Genomic DNA, 19,062 nt, shown 5'->3' on the forward strand with positions numbered 1-19,062 from the left:
TGTGTGTGTGTGTGTGTGTGTGTGTGTGTGTGTGTGTGTGTGTGTGTGTGTGTGTGTGTGTGTGTGTGTGTGTGTGTGTGTGTGTGTGTGTGTGTGTGTGTGTGTGTGTGTGTGTGTGTGTGTGTGCCCACACAATGAGGCTGTGGATCAGTTCGTACACCACTCTGGACAGAGGCATAGTGGGAAAAGAGTGTGACAGAGACAAAGTGTGTGGGGAGAGGTGTGAGTGTAAATGGGAGTTCTATGAATGTTTGTTTTTTATGCATACATGTCAAAATGAGATTGGGATGTCCTTGTGTACATATGTCATGTCCATGAATATCACTGAACAGATAGTGTGTGTCCATGAATATCCATAAGCAAAGGCCTATATTAGTAAGAACACCTGTGTATGTCTATATGTGTGTGCATACATACGAGTGTGCCAGTGGTTTCAACAATCTCCAAACTTGGCCTGGGGCCTTAGATGAACTCTTAACAGTGAGCAAGGCTTTCTATCAGCCCACTGCAGAGCTCACCTCCTGGGCAGAGAGGCAGACAGCGCTGGGTAGACGAGCCAAGCATGGGGTATGTGTTAACATTACAGTCAGCCTACACACCCCAGAGAGCCTTTAAGAAACCCCTAGCCCAATAAAAACCGGGTTTGAGGCAAGAGCAGAATCCCCATCCCTCATTGCAATATTTATGACTTCTGCTACATTTCTCATTCAGGAATTTCAATCGATCAGGCAGGCCAGCTGAAGTTTCAGCCACAGACTTTTAGTTGAAAAGAAGAGTGTTTCTATCAGGCCTTCATAGGGAAATACTAGAGCTCCACTTAAAGAGAACCAAAACCAAGTGAAAACAAGTCACAGAAAGATTTTGTTTGCCTACTGCACTTACTAGGTCAGTGTTGCTCTTAGAAAAGGGGGAAAGAGGGGAAGTGGTGAGAGAGAGAGAGAGAGAGAGAGAGAGAGAGAGAGAGAGAGAGAGAGAGAGAGAGAGAGAGAGAGAGAGAGAGAGAGAGAGAGAGAGAGAGAGAGAGAGAGAACTTCTCCTTTAACAGATCTAGTTTAAAATGCCCTTCTCTCTTTCTCTCTCTACAGAGTGGCTTTCTGAAGAAGAAAAAATCAGATCCCCAGAGGATCCCAGAGCACTATTGTGTAAATCAGAGGAGTAGATCCCTAGCAACTGATCTCTTGGTGCACAGTGGGTCTACTGTAGAGTGACCACACAAATAAGTAGCAACGCCTTCTACTTTCAAGTAGAAAGCAAAGCTCAGGGAAAGTAGAGATCAAAGTCATGGAAATCTCTCTCTCTCCCTCTATCCCTCTCTCTCTCTCTCCGCACAAAATAGCCTATTTATACAGTATACAAATAACCTTTCAAGGGGACCAGGGAGGCTGTCTCAATCTCCACAAGTTGTGCTCCCCCTTTTAAAAAGATTAGAACAATTATTATGTGCCACACAAACTTCTTTTTGCTTTTTCCTCCTTGAAGCCAGAGGAGAAAACTTGAACAAATTCACCAGACTTTAGCCCGTGGCCTGTAGCCATCTGCCAAATGCCCTGGACTTGATGGAAGAGTGAGTGGAAAGAGGCCAAGCACTACCTATAGTCTCCCTAGAACCAAAAGCAGAGGCATCCAAAGGTGCAGCAATCTACCGTCTTAAAATATTTACTTACAGTCTGTTAGTTTATCCTTCAGAGGGGAGGGAGAGAGATCTTCAGACATGGTGAGGATTAAAGGGGTTTAGATGATTGTTTGGATAGGCCCCCACAACCCCCCTTAATAACCTTCCTTTAAACCCTGAAGTCCAAAGCCCAAACACCTAACAGACTACCTTTCGCTGGCCTAGCCAAAACAATTACTGTTAGCTCCAAGAGTATCTGCAGGGAGCTGAACTACTTCTCTGCTTTATAAACCCTGTGCTGAAGAGACAGGTGGAGAATGTACAGATAAAGGTGTATCAGTAAGTGAGAAGCACACCAAAGCACTTTGGCCCAGTTTGTAGAGCTGGAAGGAACCATAGTTAGAGCTAACAGAAGTCAAGTACCTACTGGAGATCCAGGAAAGGAGATCCACAGTCAGAGATAACATAAGTAAAGTACCTACTGGAGATCCAGGAAAGGAGATCCACAGTCAGAGATAACAGAAGTCAAGTACCTACTGGATATCCAGGAAAGGAGATCCACAGTCAGAGATAACAGAAGTCAAATACCTACTGGAGATTCAGGAAAGGAGATCCACAGTCAGAGATAACAGAAGTCAAGTACCTACTGGAGATCCAGGAAAGGAGATCCACAGTCAGAGATAACAGAAGTCAAGTACCTACTGGAGATCCAGGAAAGGAGATCCACAGTCAGAGATAACAGAAGTCAAATACCTACTGGAGATTCAGGAAAGGAGATCCACAGTCAGAGATAACAGAAGTCAAGTACCTACTGGAGATCCAGGAAAGGAGATCCACAGTCAGAGATAACAGAAGTCAAATACCTACTGGATTCAGGAAAGGAGATCCAGGAAAGGAGATCCAGGAAAGGAGATCCAGTCAGAGATAACAGAAGTCAAGTACCTACTGGAGATCCAGGAAAGGAGATCCACAGTCAGAGATAACAGAAGTCAAGTACCTACTGGAGATCCAGGAAAGGAGATCCACAGTCAGAGATAACAGAAGTCAAGTACCTACTGGAGATCCAGGAAAGGAGATCCACAGTCAGAGATAACAGAAGTCAAGTACCTACTGGAGATCCAGGAAAGGAGATCCACAGTCAGAGATAACAGAAGTCAAATACCTACTGGAGATTCAGGAAAGGAGATCCACAGTCAGAGATAACAGAAGTCAAATACCTACTGGAGATCCAGGAAAGGAGATCCACAGTCAGAGATAACAGAAGTCAAGTACCTACTGGAGATCCAGACAAGGAGATCCACAGTCAGTTTCACAACTGAATGCATTCAACCAAAATGTGTCTTAGATAAGTCTACTGGCACCAATAAGTTATTCCCAATTGACCCAGTGATACCCGTTTCAAGTCGGCCTTCTCCCTTTCCCTTTGCGAGAGAGAGAGAGAGAGAGAGAGAGAGAGAGAGAGAGAGAGAGAGAGAGAGAGAGAGAGAGAGAGAGAGAGAGAGAGAGAGAGAGAGAGACAGGGAGAGACAGGGAGAGATGGAGAGATGGAGAGAGAGAGAGGGAGAGAGAGAGGGAGAGAGAGAGAGAGAGAGAGAGAGAGAGAGAGAGAGACAGGGAGAGACAGGGAGAGATGGAGAGAGAGACGGGGAGAGAGTAGTAGAGAGAGAGAGGAGAGAGAGAGAGGGAGAGAGACATGGAGAGAGACAGGGAGAGAGAGAGAGAAAGGCACTGAAAGAAGTTGAATGGGATAGTTAGAGGTGGCCTAACTACTTTCATTCTTTACTTTATCCACCATCATTTGTTCTTTCTTCCTGGACATCTATCTCATATCTGAGCAGGAGCGGTGTCGGCCTTTCTCTCCACAACTTTTTTGTTCTCTTTTGTTCTCTCCTTCTTCCTCTCCTCCCTCTCTCTCTCTCTAGAGACGTTCTGATCCGGAGTGGCCTGGCTGTCATCTGTCTATCGGGTCGTCATGGTGATGTGTCGGCCATCACCCTGTACCAACCGGTTGGCTGATTAATGGGTGAGTGGCGGTGAGTGAGCATTCCTCTGCCCCTCAGTCAATACACCCTGGTACCACCTCATACATCATCCTGCCCACAGCAGGCACACACATACTGAAGCATTCAAACACACACACAGCCTCATCTGCAGGACACCATCCCCATCACCATCCCCGCTGAGGGTGAGATGAGGTTAGTGCTCTCACCATCCTCACCATTCACCCTGGATCAATTACATAACATTAACACTAATGCTATCCTTGACCTGAACATTCTCTTAGCCATGCAGTGTTCAAGGCTTTCAACTGCAGCTGTGGCCCGTGGGCCCCAGTCACCAGCCAATACAGAGCCAGTCACATAAGGGCCGGAACCAATCAGGTGTTACTAACTACATAAAGGTTTGGACAAACGGAGTCCCAGTTGAAGAGTACTTACCACTCTGATGCCTTCAAAGGCAAAGATGGCTGTTCCGAAGAAGAAGGGGAACTTGCCCAAGGGGGAAGTGAGAGAGAGACGATGAAGGGCCCCAACATCCTGTCAGAGAGGGGCGACAGTAGACAGAGGAGCAGGCGATTAAGAACACAGGGACACTAACACATTAGTCTGTTGGAGGAGCTACTCCCATAAGGGCCTATAGAACAGAATCAACTTCCTCATCACTGCCAAGGACACAAGAGACACTGGCTCAGAGACAGTGAAGAGAGGACAAGATTTCCCCTGACTCACAGAAAAAACAGAGTGAGAGACAGAGAGGGAGAGCGAGAAAGAGAGAGCGATCAGAGGAACAGAAGAATCCCAGGTGCAGAGTAAATACAAGGAGATAGAGAGACCATCAAAACGAGTGTCTATAACACATCAGTCAGAGATTAAGAGACAGAACAGAAAGGTTGTGGGGTTGACGGCTAGATGACCTAATTGTGAAGCATAGTGTTCCCCTGTGGACACGTGTCGTCTACCGCGTCACACAGATGCCCAGAGACTGACAGGGGTCCTAATGAATATGTGTTTAACATAATTCAGCTGGTGATTGATGAGGGCTGTTCACAAGGGCATCTAGACCACTGCCCAGAACACCACACACACACACACACACACACACACACACACACACACACACACACACACACACACACACACACACACACACACACACACACACACACACACACACACCTGAGGGATGAGCTGTGCCACACACTCGCACATACACAACCCTGGCTGGCACAACCTTTTGTGGGAAATCTAAAACAGCAATCAACGCTGGATTACACGACATGTCAGGAACACTTACATCTGATGTCAATCTGCTCCAAAATGCCTAATTGTATTCTTAGAATGACCTTGGGAACGGTCCAAGTAGACAAGCTTTTAAAAGTTGTTTCTCATCACTCATAGAAACTAAGTGCACCTTGACACTAACTGTTCAATCTTTCATTGTAAAGACCAGTCATAGACAAACAATGGACCCTATACTTTATTGGAAATTAAAATGGCCTGGAGAACCAGGTCTCACAGGAGTCATGTAATGGCTATAAAGAGAACCCGGTCTCACATGAGGCGTGTAGTGGCTATAAAGGAGAACCAGGTCTCACAGGAGACGTGTAGTGGCTATAAAGGAGAACCAGGTCTCACAGGAGACGTGTAGTGGCTATAAAGGAGAATCAGGTCCCACAGGAGACTTGTAGTGTCTATAATGGAGAACCTGGTCTCACAGGAAACGTGTAGTGGCTATAATGGAGAACCAGGTCTCACAGGAGACGTGTAGTGGCTATAAAGGAGAACCAGGTCTCACAGGAGATGTGTAGTGACTAAAAAGGAGAACCAGGTCTCACAGGAGATGTGTAGTGGCTATAAAGGAGAACCAGGTCTCACAGGAGATGTGTAGTGACTAAAAAGGAGAACCAGGTCTCACAGGAGATGTGTAGTGACTAAAAAGGAGAACCAGGTCTCACAGGAGATGTGTAGTGACTAAAAAGGAGAACCAGGTCTCACAGGAGATGTGTAGTGACTAAAAAGGAGAACCAGGTCTCACAGGAGATGTGTAGTGACTAAAAAGGAGAACCAGGTCTCACAGGAGATGTGTAGTGACTAAAAAGGAGAACCAGGTCTCACAGGAGATGTGTAGTGACTAAAAAGGAGAACCAGGTCTCACAGGAGACCGGGCAGCCGAGCGGAAATGGAGGAAAACTCGCCTCCCTGCGGACCTGGCATCCTTTCGCTCCCTCCTCTCTACATTTTCCTCTTCTGTCTCTGCTGCTAAAGCCACTTTCTACCACTCTAAATTCCAAGCTTCTGCCTCTAACCCTAGGAAGCTCTTTGCTACCTTCTCCTCCCTCCTGAATCCCCCCCCCCTCCTCCCTCTCTGCAGATGACTTCGTCAACCATTTTGAAAAGAAGGTCGATGACATCCGATCCTCGTTTGCTAAGTCAAACGACACCGCTGGTTCTGCTCACACTGCCCTACCCTGTGCTCTGACCTTTCTCCCCTCTCTCTCCAGATTAAATCTTGCGTCTTGTGACGGCCGGCCGCCCAACAACCTGCCCGCTTGACCCTATCCCCTCCTCTCTTCTCCAGACCATTTCCGGAGACCTTCTCCCTTACCTCACCTCGCTCATCAACTCATCCCTGACCGCTGGCTACGTCCCTTCCGTCTTCAAGAGAGCGAGAGTTGCACCCCTTCTGAAAAAACCTACACTCGATCCCTCCGATGTCAACAACTACAGACCAGTATCCCTTCTTTCTTTTCTCTCCAAAACTCTTGAACGTGCCGTCCTTGGCCAGCTCTCCCGCTATCTCTCTGAATGACCTTCTTGATCCAAATCAGTCAGGTTTCAAGACTAGTCATTCAACTGAGACTGCTCTTCTCTGTATCACGGAGGCACTCCGCACCGCTAAAGCTAACTCTCTCTCCTCTGCTCTCATCCTTCTAGACCTATCGGCTGCCTTCGATACTGTGAACCATCAGATCCTCCTCTCCACCCTCTCCGAGTTGGGCATCTCCGGCGCGGCCCACGCTTGGATTGCGTCCTACCTGACAGGTCGCTCCTACCAGGTGGCGTGGCGAGAATCTTTCTCCTCACCACGCGCTCTCACCACTGGTGTCCCCCAGGGCTCTGTTCTAGGCCCTCTCCTATTCTCGCTATACACCAAGTCACTTGGCTCTGTCATAACCTCACATGGTCTCTCCTATCATTGCTATGCAGACGACACACAATTAATCTTCTCCTTTCCCCCTTCTGATGACCAGGTGGCGAATCGCATCTCTGCATGTCTGGCAGACATATCAGTGTGGATGACGGATCACCACCTCAAGCTGAACCTCGGCAAGACGGAGCTGCTCTTCCTCCCGGGGAAGGACTGCCCGTTCCATGATCTCGCCATCACGGTTGACAACTCCATTGTGTCCTCCTCCCAGAGCGCTAAGAACCTTGGCGTGATCCTGGACAACACCCTGTCGTTCTCAACTAACATCAAGGCGGTGGCCCGTTCCTGTAGGTTCATGCTCTACAACATCCGCAGAGTACGACCCTGCCTCACACAGGAAGCGGCGCAGGTCCTAATCCAGGCACTTGTCATCTCCGTCTGGATTACTGCAACTCGCTGTTGGCTGGGCTCCCTGCCTGTGCCATTAAACCCCTACAACTCATCCAGAACGCCGCAGCCCGTCTGGTGTTCAACCTTCCCAAGTTCTCTCACGTCACCCCACTCCTCCGCTCTCTCCACTGGCTTCCAGTTGAAGCTCGCATCCGCTACAAGACCATGGTGCTTGCCTATGGAGCTGTGAGGGGAACGGCACCTCAGAACCTCCAGGCTCTTGTCAGGCCCTACACCCAAACAAGGGCACTGCGTTCATCCACCTCTGGCCTGCTCGCCTCCCTACCACTGAGGAAGTACAGTTCCCGCTCAGCCCAGTCAAAACTGTTCGCTGCTCTGGCCCCCCAATGGTGGAACAAACTCCCTCACGATGCCAGGACAGCGGAGTCAATTACCACCTTCCGGAGACACCTGAAACCCCACCTCTTTAAGGAATACCTAGGATAGGATAAAGTAATCCTTCTCACCCCCCTTTTAGATTTAGATGCACTATTGTAAAGTGACTGTTCCACTGGATGTCATAAGGTGAATGCACCAATTTGTAAGTCGCTCTGGATAAGAGCATCTGCTAAATGACTAAATTGTAAAATGTAAATGTGTAGTGACTAAAAAGGAGAACCAGGTCTCACAGGAGATGTGTAGTGACTAAAAAGGAGAACCAGGTCTCACAGGAGATGTGTAGTGACTAAAAAGGAGAACCAGGTCTCACAGGAGACGTGCTGAGCGATTAGTGCTTTTTGAAGTCAGTTCAGTTTCGGTTCGTTAAATGCATTATGCAGGTTGAATACAGCAACAATAATAAAAATAAAACATGTATAAAAGTCCTAAGATGGTAGTCATAGCTGCGGGAAGTAGTTTGTGGATGGGGGGTTGACCACTTGCTTTGTACCTCCTCCTCCAGGAGGTGCTGCACCCCTACTTCCTGTGACTGCCCATTACTGCTGACCACTTATTAACCATCACTTATTCACATGACTTTAACACAATATTTGTTTTATTAGATTACTTATGTCATTCCAAGTCATCATCTCATCTCTACAGAGCTGTTGCCGATGCTGTCTGACAAAACCATTATTTTAGCAGTTCTTCGGAGTAAATAGGGCAACACTTTTATCATGTATTTTCAGTCTTGTGAAGCAACTGCGCTCTATTCTTCATGATCACGCGTTCCCTCAGTCTCCCTGTCTGCTCTGCACAGACCGGACAAGTTTAAGAGGGCCCGCAATGGATTATGATCATTGTAGATTATTATCACGTTTTCTGAGCTAAACTATGTAGAATATTGGCCTGTTGGAAACGACAACATCGCACAGTTCAGGCTTGATCTGATTTATCATTACAGAAACTGCTTATCGAGCAGTATAATTGAACTTCCCGGGTCTCTCTCTCTCTCACACACACACACACACACACACACACACACACACACACACACACACACACACACACACACACACACACACACACACACACACACACACACACACACACACACACACACACACACACACACACACACACACCTACTTCCCAGTTCTCACACACACACGGCTACATCCCAGTTCTCACACACATGGCTTCTTCCCAGTTCTCACACCCACGAATACTACCCAGTTCTCACACACACAAATACTTCCCAGTTCTCACACACACACACGGCTACTTCCCAGTTCTCACACACACACACGGCTACTTCCCAGTTCTCACACCCACGAATACTTCCCAGTTCTCACACACACACGGCTACTTCCCAGTTCTCACACAAACGGCTACTTCCCAGTTCTCACAACCACGAATACTTCCCAGTTCTCACAACCACGAATACTTCCCAGTTCTCACACACACACGGCTACTTCCCAGTTCTCACACACACACGGCTACTTCCCAGTTCTCACACACACGGCTACTTCCCAGTTCTCACACACACGGCTACTTCCCAGTTCTCACACACACGGCTACTTCCCAGTTCTCACACACACGGCTACTTCCCAGTTCTCACACACACAGCTACTTCCCAGTTCTCTCACCCATCGCTTCTTCCCAGTTCTCACACTCACACAAATCAAATTGTATTGGTCACATACATATGGTTAGCAGATGTTAATGCGAGTGTAGCGAAATGCTTGTGCTTCTAGTTCCGTACCGTGCAGTAATATCTAACAAGTAATCTAACAATTTCACAACAACTACCTTATACACACACAAGTGAAAAGGAATGAATAAGAAAATGTACATATAAATATATGGATGAGTGATGGCCGAACGGCAAAGGCAAGCTGCAGTAGATGGTATAGAGTACAGTATATACATATGAGATGAGTAAGGTAGGGTATGTAAACAAGATGCAGTAGATGGTATAGAGTACAGTATATACATATGAGATGAATAATGTAGGGTATGTAAACATTATATAAAGTGGAATTGTTTATTAAAGTGACTAGTGATACATTTATTACATCCAATTTTTTATTATTAAAGTGACTAGACATTTGAGTCAGTATGTTGGCAGCAGCCACTCAATGTTAGTGATGGCTGTTTAACAGTCTGATGGCCTTGAGATAGAAGTTGTTTTTCAGTCTCTTGGTCCCTGCTTTGATGCACCTGTACGGACCTCGCCTTCTGGATGATAGCGGGGTGAACAGGCAGTGGCTCGGGTGGTTGTTATCCTTGATGATCTTTTTGGCCTTCCTGTGACATTGGGTGATGTAGGTGTCCTGGAGGGCAGGTAGTTTGCCCCCGGTGATGTGTTGTGCAGACCTCACTACCCTCTGGAGAGCCTTGCGGTTGTGGGCGGAGCAGTTGCTGTACCAGGCGGTGATACAGCCCGACAGGATGCTCTTGATTGCGCATCTGTAAAGGTTTGTGGGTGTTTTTGGTGACAAGCCAAATTTCTTCAGCCTCCTGAGGTTGAAGAGGCGCTGTTGCGCCTTCTTCACCATGTTGTCTGTGCAGTTGGACCATTTCAGTTTGTCTGTGATGTGTACGCCGAGGAACTAAAACCTTTCCACCTTCTCCACTACTGTCCTGTCGATGTGGATAGGGGAGTGCTCCCTCCACTGTTTCCTGAAGTCCACGATCATCTCCTTTGTTTTGTTGACGTTGAGTGTGAGATTGTTTTCCTGACACCACACTCCGAGGGCCCTCACCTCCTCCCTGTAGGTCGTTTTGTCGTTGTTGGTATTCAAGCCTACCACTGTAGCGTCGTCTGCAAACTTGATGATTGAGTTGGAGGCGTGCATGGCCACGCAGTCATGGGTAAACAGGGAGTACAGGAGGGGGCTGAGAACACACCCTTGTGGGGCCCCAGTGTTGAGGATCAGCGGGGTAGAGACGTTGTTTCCGACACTCACAACCTGGGGGGGCGGCCTGTCAGAAAGTCCAGGACCCAGTTGCACAGTGCGGGGTCGAGACCCAGGGTGTGTTAAATGCTGAGCTGTAGTCGATGAACAGCATTCTTACATATGGACCTATTGGGGCGGTAAGCAAATTGGAGTGGGTCTAGGGTGTCAGGTAGGGTGGAGGTGATATAATCCTTGACTTGTCTCTCAAAGCACTTCATGATGACGGAAGTGAGTGCTACTTACCTAGTTATTTACCTCAGTTACCTTAGCTTTCTTGGGAACAGGAACAATGGTGGCCCTCTTGAAGCATGTGGGAACAGCAGACTGGGATAGGGATTGATTGAGTATGTCCGTAAACACACTAGCCAGCTGATCTGCGCATGCTATGAGGACGCAGCTAGGGATGCCGTCTGGGCCGGCAGCCTAGCGAGGGTTAACACGTTTAAATGTGTTACTCACGTTGGCTGTGGTGAAGGAGAGTCTGCAGGTTTTGGTAGCGGGCCGTGTCAGTGGCACTGTATTGTCCTCAAAGCGAGCAAAGATGTTGTTTCGTTTGTCTGGGAGCAAGATTTCGGGGTCCGTGACGGGGCTGATGTTCTTTTTGTAGTTCGTGATTGACTGTAGACCCTGTCACATACCTCTTGTGTGTGAGCCGTTGAATTGCGACTATACTTTGTCTCTATACTGACGCTTAGCTTGTTTGATTGCCTTGTGGAGGGAATAGCTACACTGTTTGTATTCGGTCATGTTTCCGGTCACCTTGCCCTGATTAAAAGCAGTGGAATCTTGAAGCGTGGAATCAGATTGGTCGGACCAGCGTTGAACAGACCTGAGCACGGGTGTTTCCTGTTTTAGTTTTTGTCTATAGGCAGGAAGCAACTAAATGCAGTTGTGGTCAGATCTGCCGAAAGGAGGGCGAGGGAGGGCTTTGTATGCGTCGCGGAAGTTAAAGTAACAATGATCCAGAATTTTCCCAGCCCGGGTTAGGCATTCGATATGTGGGGGGGGGGGGGTGCACGACTGTGATTAGAATCGAAGAGAAGTCTCTTGGCAGATAATGCGGCCAGCATTTGATTGTAAGGAATTCTAGGTCAGGTGAACAAAAGGACTTGAGTTCCTGCATGTTGTTAAGATCACACCACGACTTGTTAATCATAAGGCATACACCCCCGCCGTTTTTCTTACCTGAGAGATGTTTGTTTCTGTCGGCGCGATGCAGCTACAGCCCAGTTCTCACACACAAGGCTAATTCCCAGTTCACACACACACACACACACACTTACTTGATAATTGCCCAAAGATGCTCACTTTTTATATGACAGGCATTCAGTTACATAAGGTACATTATTTTTAACCAGGTCTCTGTCTGTCTGTCTGAGGTACACTGCATGGCACTGAGGTACACTGCACTGCAAAAGTATATGGACACCTATTCAAATTAGTGGATTTGACTCTTTCAGCCACACCTGTTGCTGACAGGTGTATACAGTCGAGCAAACAGCCATGCAATCTCCATAGACAAACATTGGCAGTAGAATGGCCCCGTACTGAAGAGCTCAATGACTTTCAATGTGACACCGTCATAGGATGCCACCTTTGCAACAAGTCAGCATGTCAAATTTCTGCCCTGCAAGTGCTGTTATTGTGAAGTGGAAAAGTGGAAACGTCTAGGAGCAACAACGGCTCAGTCACAGTGATAAACCACACAAGTTCACAGAACGGGACTGGTGATTGCTGAAAAAAAATGGTCTGTCCTCGGTTGCAACACTCACTACTGAGTTCCAAACTGCCTCTGAAAGCAACGTCAGCACAGTAACTGTTAGTCTGGAGCTTCATGAAATGGGTTTCCATGGCTGAGCAGCCACACACAAGCGTAACATCTCCATCTGCAAAGCCAAGCGTCGGTTGGAGTGGTGTAAAGCTTGCAGCTATTGGACTCTGGAGTGATGAATTACACTTCAGAATCTGGCAGTCCGACGGACTAATCTGGGTTTGGTGGATGCCAGGAGAACGCTACCTATCCCAATGCATAGTGCCAACGGTCAAGTTTGGTGGAGGAAGAATAATGGTCTGGGGCTGTTTTTCATGGTTCAGGCTTGGCCCCTTGGTTCTAATGAAGGGGAATCTTAATGCTACAGCATACAATGACATTCTAGATTATTCTGTGCTTCCAACTTTGTGGCAACAGTTTGGGGAAGGCCCTTTCAGCATGACAATTCCCCCATGCACTAAGCGAAGTCCATACAGAAATGGTTTATCGAGAACAGTGTGAAAGAATGTGACTGGCCGAGACAGAGCCCTGACCACAACACCATCGAACACCATTGGGTTGAATTGGAACGCCGACTGCAAACCAGGCGTAATCGCCCAACCTCACTAATGCTTTTGGTCCCAGCAGCAATTTTCCAACATCTAGTGGAAAGTCTTCCCAGAAGAGTGGAGGCTGTTATAGCAAAAAAGGGGAGGACCAACTACATATTAATGGCCATGATTTTAGAATGAGATGTGCAACGAGCAGGTGTCCACGTAGCATACATTAATGACAGGCTTCAGGTCAATATCAAAGCCAACCCAAGGGGGCGCCTCTCCACAACACTTTTAGATTGGTTAACTCTTGTCTTGTCTAGGGGTGAACATGTTCTGGAATGTTCAATAAATTCCCAGTGTAAAAATATCTAGGGGGGATATGGTGAGGTGTTAGTCTCACAACTGTGTCTCACTCACCTCTATCAGGTGCTGGAGAAAATAGAAAGTCCAAAGAAGAATGTATAATTTTCCCACACACCCATTTGAATCACAGATCTTAAGTGCCCAGGTTGAGAACCGTTGTGCAGAAGGATGACATCATCTGGAATGTTACAAACACAAACTGTACAACGGCAGTGTTAAACGTGGACAACAGTTTCCCAATGACTTATTCCACTTTACCGCCCTGATGTAATGGAAGATGATGATGATGTTGAAGGCCGTAACAACAACAATAGTGTAAACAACAACGTGCTTACCGTCCTGTTGCACCATGGTGGGTAGAGGGACGGGGCTGACACCATGGTGAGTAGAGGGACGGGGCTGGCACCATGGTGAGTAGAGGGACGGGGATTGCACCATGGTGGGTAGAGGGACGGGGCTGGCAATGTGGTGGGTAGAGGGATGGGGCTGGCACCATGGTGGGTAGAGGGACGGGGCTGGCACCATGGTGGGTAGAGGGACGGGGCTGGCACTGTGGTGGGTAGAGGGACGGGGCTGGCACCATGGTGGGTAGAGGGACGGGGACTGGCACCATGGTGGGTAGAGGGACGGGGGCTGGCACCATGGTGGGTAGAAGGATGGGGGCTGGGACCATGGTGGTGTTGGTGAAGGACTCATCTACCAGGGTGATGTTTACACCTTGGTATCCCTCAACAACCTGGAAAGAACGGATACACACAGGCATATGCACACACACAAACAGGTGTGATTAATGGGGATGTCTTCATGAGTGAGGCTCACCTCTCCCCTTCACCCTGTCGACCTTCAGAAAGACACCTTCAGATTGAGATCCCACGACACTAAATCTACAGCAATTAAGGCTGCTGTGTGTTCTCTCCTCACCAGAGAAAAACATTTAAGGAGCTTATCATGGAAGTGAAGAAGTGGATTGGCCTCTTGCTTGTCGATAAGCAGCTCTCCCGATCCTACCAAAAACAAAAAACTTTCCCCAGAGAAATAACGATCAGAAAACTTTCTGAGATGAATGAATATTCAACACAACACCAGGGAGAGGACTAGAGATGGGAGGGGCGGGATTCCATCCTATCCCACAGCTCAGACAGGCTAGAAAGCAGATGTGGGTTTCATTCAATTAGACTGTCTGCTTATACATTTAAGTCATTTAGCAGACTCTCTTATCCAGAGTGACTTGGAGGAGAAATAAGGGTTACGTGCTTTGCTCAAGGACACATCGACAGATTTTCACCTAGTCGGTTCCATCAGCAGTATGTGTATACAGTACTGTATGTATGTACATAGCTAGCTGTTTTATATTTCAAATGTATTTAACTAGGCAAGTCAGTTAAGAACGGCCGACCCCGTCATTGTGAACACATACAGAGATGGGTATGTACGGATAACAGACAAAATTAAGGAAACATTTTTGTAAATGAGGGATACAAGAGAGGAAGAGGCGACGCGGGAGTTTTTAATCCGCGCAGTCTGTCCACGAAAATAAGCAGACAAAGAGAGGAATTGTTCTATGGAGGTCAATGAGATAGTGTCGAATTTGGTCAACAGATTGAATGCTAATTTGCTTTGTGAGGCTTATTTGATGGAATAGAAGTTTTGTAATGGTTAGGTTGTTAAGAATGCACGGATACAAACATGAATGCACTGATATAAACGTGAATGCCCTGATATAAACGTGAATGCCCTGATATAAACGTGAATGCACTGATATAAACGTGAATGCACTGATATAGACGTGAATGCCCTGATATAGACGTGAATGCCCTGAGATAAACGTGAATGCCCTGATATAAACGTGAATGCACTGATATAAACGTGAATGCACTGATATAAAAGTGAATGCACTGATATAAACGTGAATGCCCTGATATAAACGTGAATGCACTGATATAAACGTGAATGCCCTGATATAAACGTGAATGCCCTGATATAAACGTGAATGCACTGATATAAACGTGAATGCCCTGATATAAACGTGAATGCCCTGATATAAACGTGAATGCCCTGATATAAACGTGAATGCCCTGATATAAACGTCAATGCCCTGATATAAACGTGAATGCCCTGATATAAACGTGAATGCCCTGATAAAATGCCATGATATAAACGTCAATGCACTGATATAAACGTGCCATGATATAAACCCTGATATAAACGAATGCACTGATATAAACGTGAATGCACTGATATAAAATGCGTGAATGCACTGATATAAACGTGAATGCACTGATATAAACGTGAATGCCTGATATAAACGTGAATGCCCTGATATAAACGTGCCTGATATAAACGTGAATGCCATGATATAAACGAATGCCCTGATATAACGTGAATGCCCTGATATAAACGTGAATGCCCTGATATAAACGTGAATGCCCTGATATAAACGATATAAACGTGAATGCCCGTGCCCTGATATAAACGTGAATGCCCTGATATAAACCCTGTGATGCTATAAGCGTGAATGCCCTGATATAAACGTGAATGCCCTGATATAAACGTGATGTAAACGTGAATGCCCTGATATAAACGTGAATGCCCTGATATAAACGTGAATGCCCTGATATAAACGTGAATGCCATGATATAAACGTCAATGCCCTGATATAAACGTGAATACACCTGGCATGTTGGCAACTTTGACTATATGAGTTGTGCCTGTTGTCATAGAGATCTCACACGTTTTAGCTGGACATTGAGGGATTCCACCATTTTAAAGTCGTCAACTGGGTCGGGATTCCTAAAGAGTTGGGAGCAAATCAGACAATGAAGAAGAAAATTGACTACTTGAAAACGGAGATAGCATCTATGACAGCACGGGCAGCCCCATTAAAGCTATAATGCACAGCTACAAAGATGAGTCGTCTATCTCTATGGCTGGTTGTTCATATGTCTGCCCTCTCATTAAAGTGTGTGTGTGTGTGTGTGTCAGTCACCAGATCTCAACCCAATTGAACACTTCTGGGAGATTCTGGAGTGGCGCTTGAGTTAGCTTTTCCATCAACAAATGGAATTTCTCGTGGAGGATCAGTGTCACGTCCCTACAATAGAGTTCAAGATATTTGTAGAATCTACGCCAAGATGCATTGAAAGTGTTCTGGCAGCTCATGGTGGCCCAACTGCCTATTAAATAACCTATGTTGGTGTCAGCTTTATTTTGGCACTTACCAGTATGTGCTACTGTAGGTTGAATGACACAGCCCCAAGAGCACATTTACTACAGTAATGCATGCCTGCTTGTATAAACTGTGTAGTAAATTGAATACTACTATGTTTATGCTTGTAAGCCTGTGTGTTGGGGATACCAAGAAATAAATAATGCAAGAGAGGGGGGTAGAGAGAGAGAGAGAGAGAGAGAGACAGAGAGAGAGGGGGGGTATAGAGAGAGAAAGAGAGAGAGAAGGGGGTAGAGACAGAGAGAGAGGAGGGTAGAGACAGAGAGAGAGAGAAGGGGGTAGAGACAGAGAGAGAAGGGGAGTAGAGAGACAGAGAGAAGGGGAGCAGAGAGAGAGAATGGGAGTAGAGACACAGAGAGAGAGAAGGGGGTAGAGACAGAGATAGAGAAGGGGAGTAGAGACACAGAGAGAGAAGGGTGGTAGAAACTCAGAGAGAGAATGGGGTAGAGACACAGAGAGAAGGGGAGCAGAGAGAGAGAAGGGGAGTAGAGAGAGAGAGGAGGGGGTAGAGACAGAGAGAGAAGGGGAGTAGAGACAGAGAGAGAGAGAGAAGGGGAGTAGAGACAGAGAGAGAAGGGGAGTAAAGACAGAGAGAGAAGGGGAGTAGAGACAGAGAGAGAAGGGGATTAGAGAGAGAGAAGGGGAGTAGAGACAGAAAGAGAGAAGGGGGGTAGAGACAGAGAGAGAAGGGGAGTAGAGAGAGAGAAGGGGAGTAGAGAGAGAGAGAAGGGGAGTAGAGACAGAAAGAGAGAAGGGGAGTAGAGACAGAGAGAGAGAAGAGGAGTAAAGACAATGAGAGAGAGAGAAGGGGAGTAGAGACAGAGAGAGAAGGGGGCAGAAACAGAGAGAGAAGGGGAGTAGAGAGAGAGAGAAGGGGAGTAGAGACAGAAAGAGAGAAGGGGAGTAAAGACAGAAAGAGAGAAGGGGGGTAGAGACAGAGAGAGAAGGGGAGTAGAGAGAGAGAAGGGGAGTAGAGAGAGAGAGAAGGGGAGTAGAGACAGAGAGAGAGAAGGGGGCAGAAACAGAGAGAGAAGGGGAGTAGAGACAGAAAGAGAGAAGGGGAGTAAAGACAGAAAGAGAGAAGGGGGGTAGAGACAGAGAGAGAAGGGGAGTAGACAGAGAGAAGGGGAGTAGAGAGAGAGAGAAGGGGAGTAGAGACAGAAAGAGAGAAGGGGAGTAAAGACAGAGAGAGAGAAGGGGAGTAGAGACAGAAAGAGAGAAGGGGAGTAAAGACAGAGAGAGAGAAGGGGAGTAAAGACAGAGAGAGAGAAGGGGAGTAGAGACAGAGAGAGAAGGGGAGTAGAGACAGAGAGAGAAGGGGAGTAGAGACAGAAAGAGAGAAGGGGAGTAGAGACAGAGAGAGAAGGGGAGTAGAGACAGAAAGAGAGAAGGGGAGTAGAGACAGAGAGAGAGAAGGGGAGTAAAGACAGAGAGAGAGAAGGGGGCAGAAACAGAGAGAGAGAAGGGGGCAGAAACGGAGAGAGACAGAGAGAGAAGGGGAGTAGAGACAGAGAGAGAGAAGGGGAGTAAAGACAGAGAGAGAGAGAAAGACAGAGAGTAAAGACAGAGAGAGAGAAGGGGGCAGAAACAGAGAGAGAAGGGGAGTAAAGACAGAGAGAGAGAAGGGGAGTAAAGACAGAGAGAGAGAAGGGGGCAGAAACAGAGAGAGAAGGGCGGTAGAGACAGAGAGAGAAGGGGAGTAGAGACAGAAAGAGAGAAGGGGAGTAGAGACAGAAAGAGAGAAGGGGAGTAGAGACAGAGAGAGAGAAGGGGAGTAAAGACAGAGAGAGAGAAGGGGGCAGAAACAGAGAGAGAAGGGGAGTAAAGACAGAGAGAGAAGGGGAGTAAAGACAGAGAGAGAAGGGGAGTAAAGACAGAGAGAGAGAGAAGGGGAGTAGAGACAGAAAGAGAGAAGGGGGGTAGAGACAGAGAGAGAAGGGGAGTAAAGACAGAGAGAGAAGGGGAGTAAAGACAGAGAGAGAAGGGGAGTAAAGACAGAGAGAGAGAGAAGGGGAGTAAAGACAGAGAGAGAAGGGGAGTAAAGACAGAGAGAGAAGGGGAGTAAAGACAGAGAGAGAAGGGGAGTAAAGACAGAGAGAGAAGGGGAGTAAAGACAGAGAGAGAAAGGGGACAGAGTAGAGACAGAAAGAGAGAGAAGGGGATAGAGACAGAGAGAGAGGGGAGTAGAGACAGGGAGAAGACAGAGAGAGAAGGGGAGTAAAGACAGAGAGAGAAGGGGAGTAAAGACAGAGAGAGAGAGAGAAGGGGAGTAGAGACAGAAAGAGAGAGAGAAAGGAGAAGGGGGTAGAGACAGAGAGAGAGAATGGGGATAGAGACAGAGAGAGAGAGAGACAGAGAGAGAGAATGGGGATGGGGATAGAGACAGAGAGAGAGAGAATGGGGATAGAGACAGAGAGAGAGAATGGGGATAGAGACAGAGAGAGAATGAATGGGGAGAGAGACAGAGAGAGAAGGGGAGCAGAAACAGAGAGAGAGACAGGGCGGTAGAGACAGAGAGAGAAGGGAGACAGGTAGAGACAGAGAGACAGAGGGAATGGTAGAGACAGAGAGAGAAGGGAGTAAAGACAGAGAGAGAGAGGGGAGTAGAGACAGAG

General features: G+C 47.2%; 1 protein-coding gene across 1 annotated transcript in view; it reads right to left on the minus strand.

Moving 5' to 3' along the window:
* The window catches only part of LOC124004948 (proton-coupled amino acid transporter 4-like), a 287,665-nt gene that overhangs the window by 244,814 nt on the left and 23,789 nt on the right, over positions 1 to 19,062 (minus strand). Inside the window, exons 5-7 of the mRNA XM_046313752.1 lie at positions 15,951 to 16,011; positions 13,715 to 13,957; positions 4,051 to 4,149 (exon numbers count right to left, since the gene is read on the minus strand). Of these exons, the coding sequence (XP_046169708.1) occupies positions 4,051 to 4,149; positions 13,715 to 13,957; positions 15,951 to 16,011 (403 nt within the window). The remainder of the gene's footprint in view (positions 1 to 4,050; positions 4,150 to 13,714; positions 13,958 to 15,950; positions 16,012 to 19,062) is intronic.

Source organism: Oncorhynchus gorbuscha, linkage group LG19 (assembly GCF_021184085.1).
Source record: "Oncorhynchus gorbuscha isolate QuinsamMale2020 ecotype Even-year linkage group LG19, OgorEven_v1.0, whole genome shotgun sequence".
Taxonomy (NCBI): Eukaryota; Metazoa; Chordata; class Actinopteri; order Salmoniformes; family Salmonidae; genus Oncorhynchus; species Oncorhynchus gorbuscha.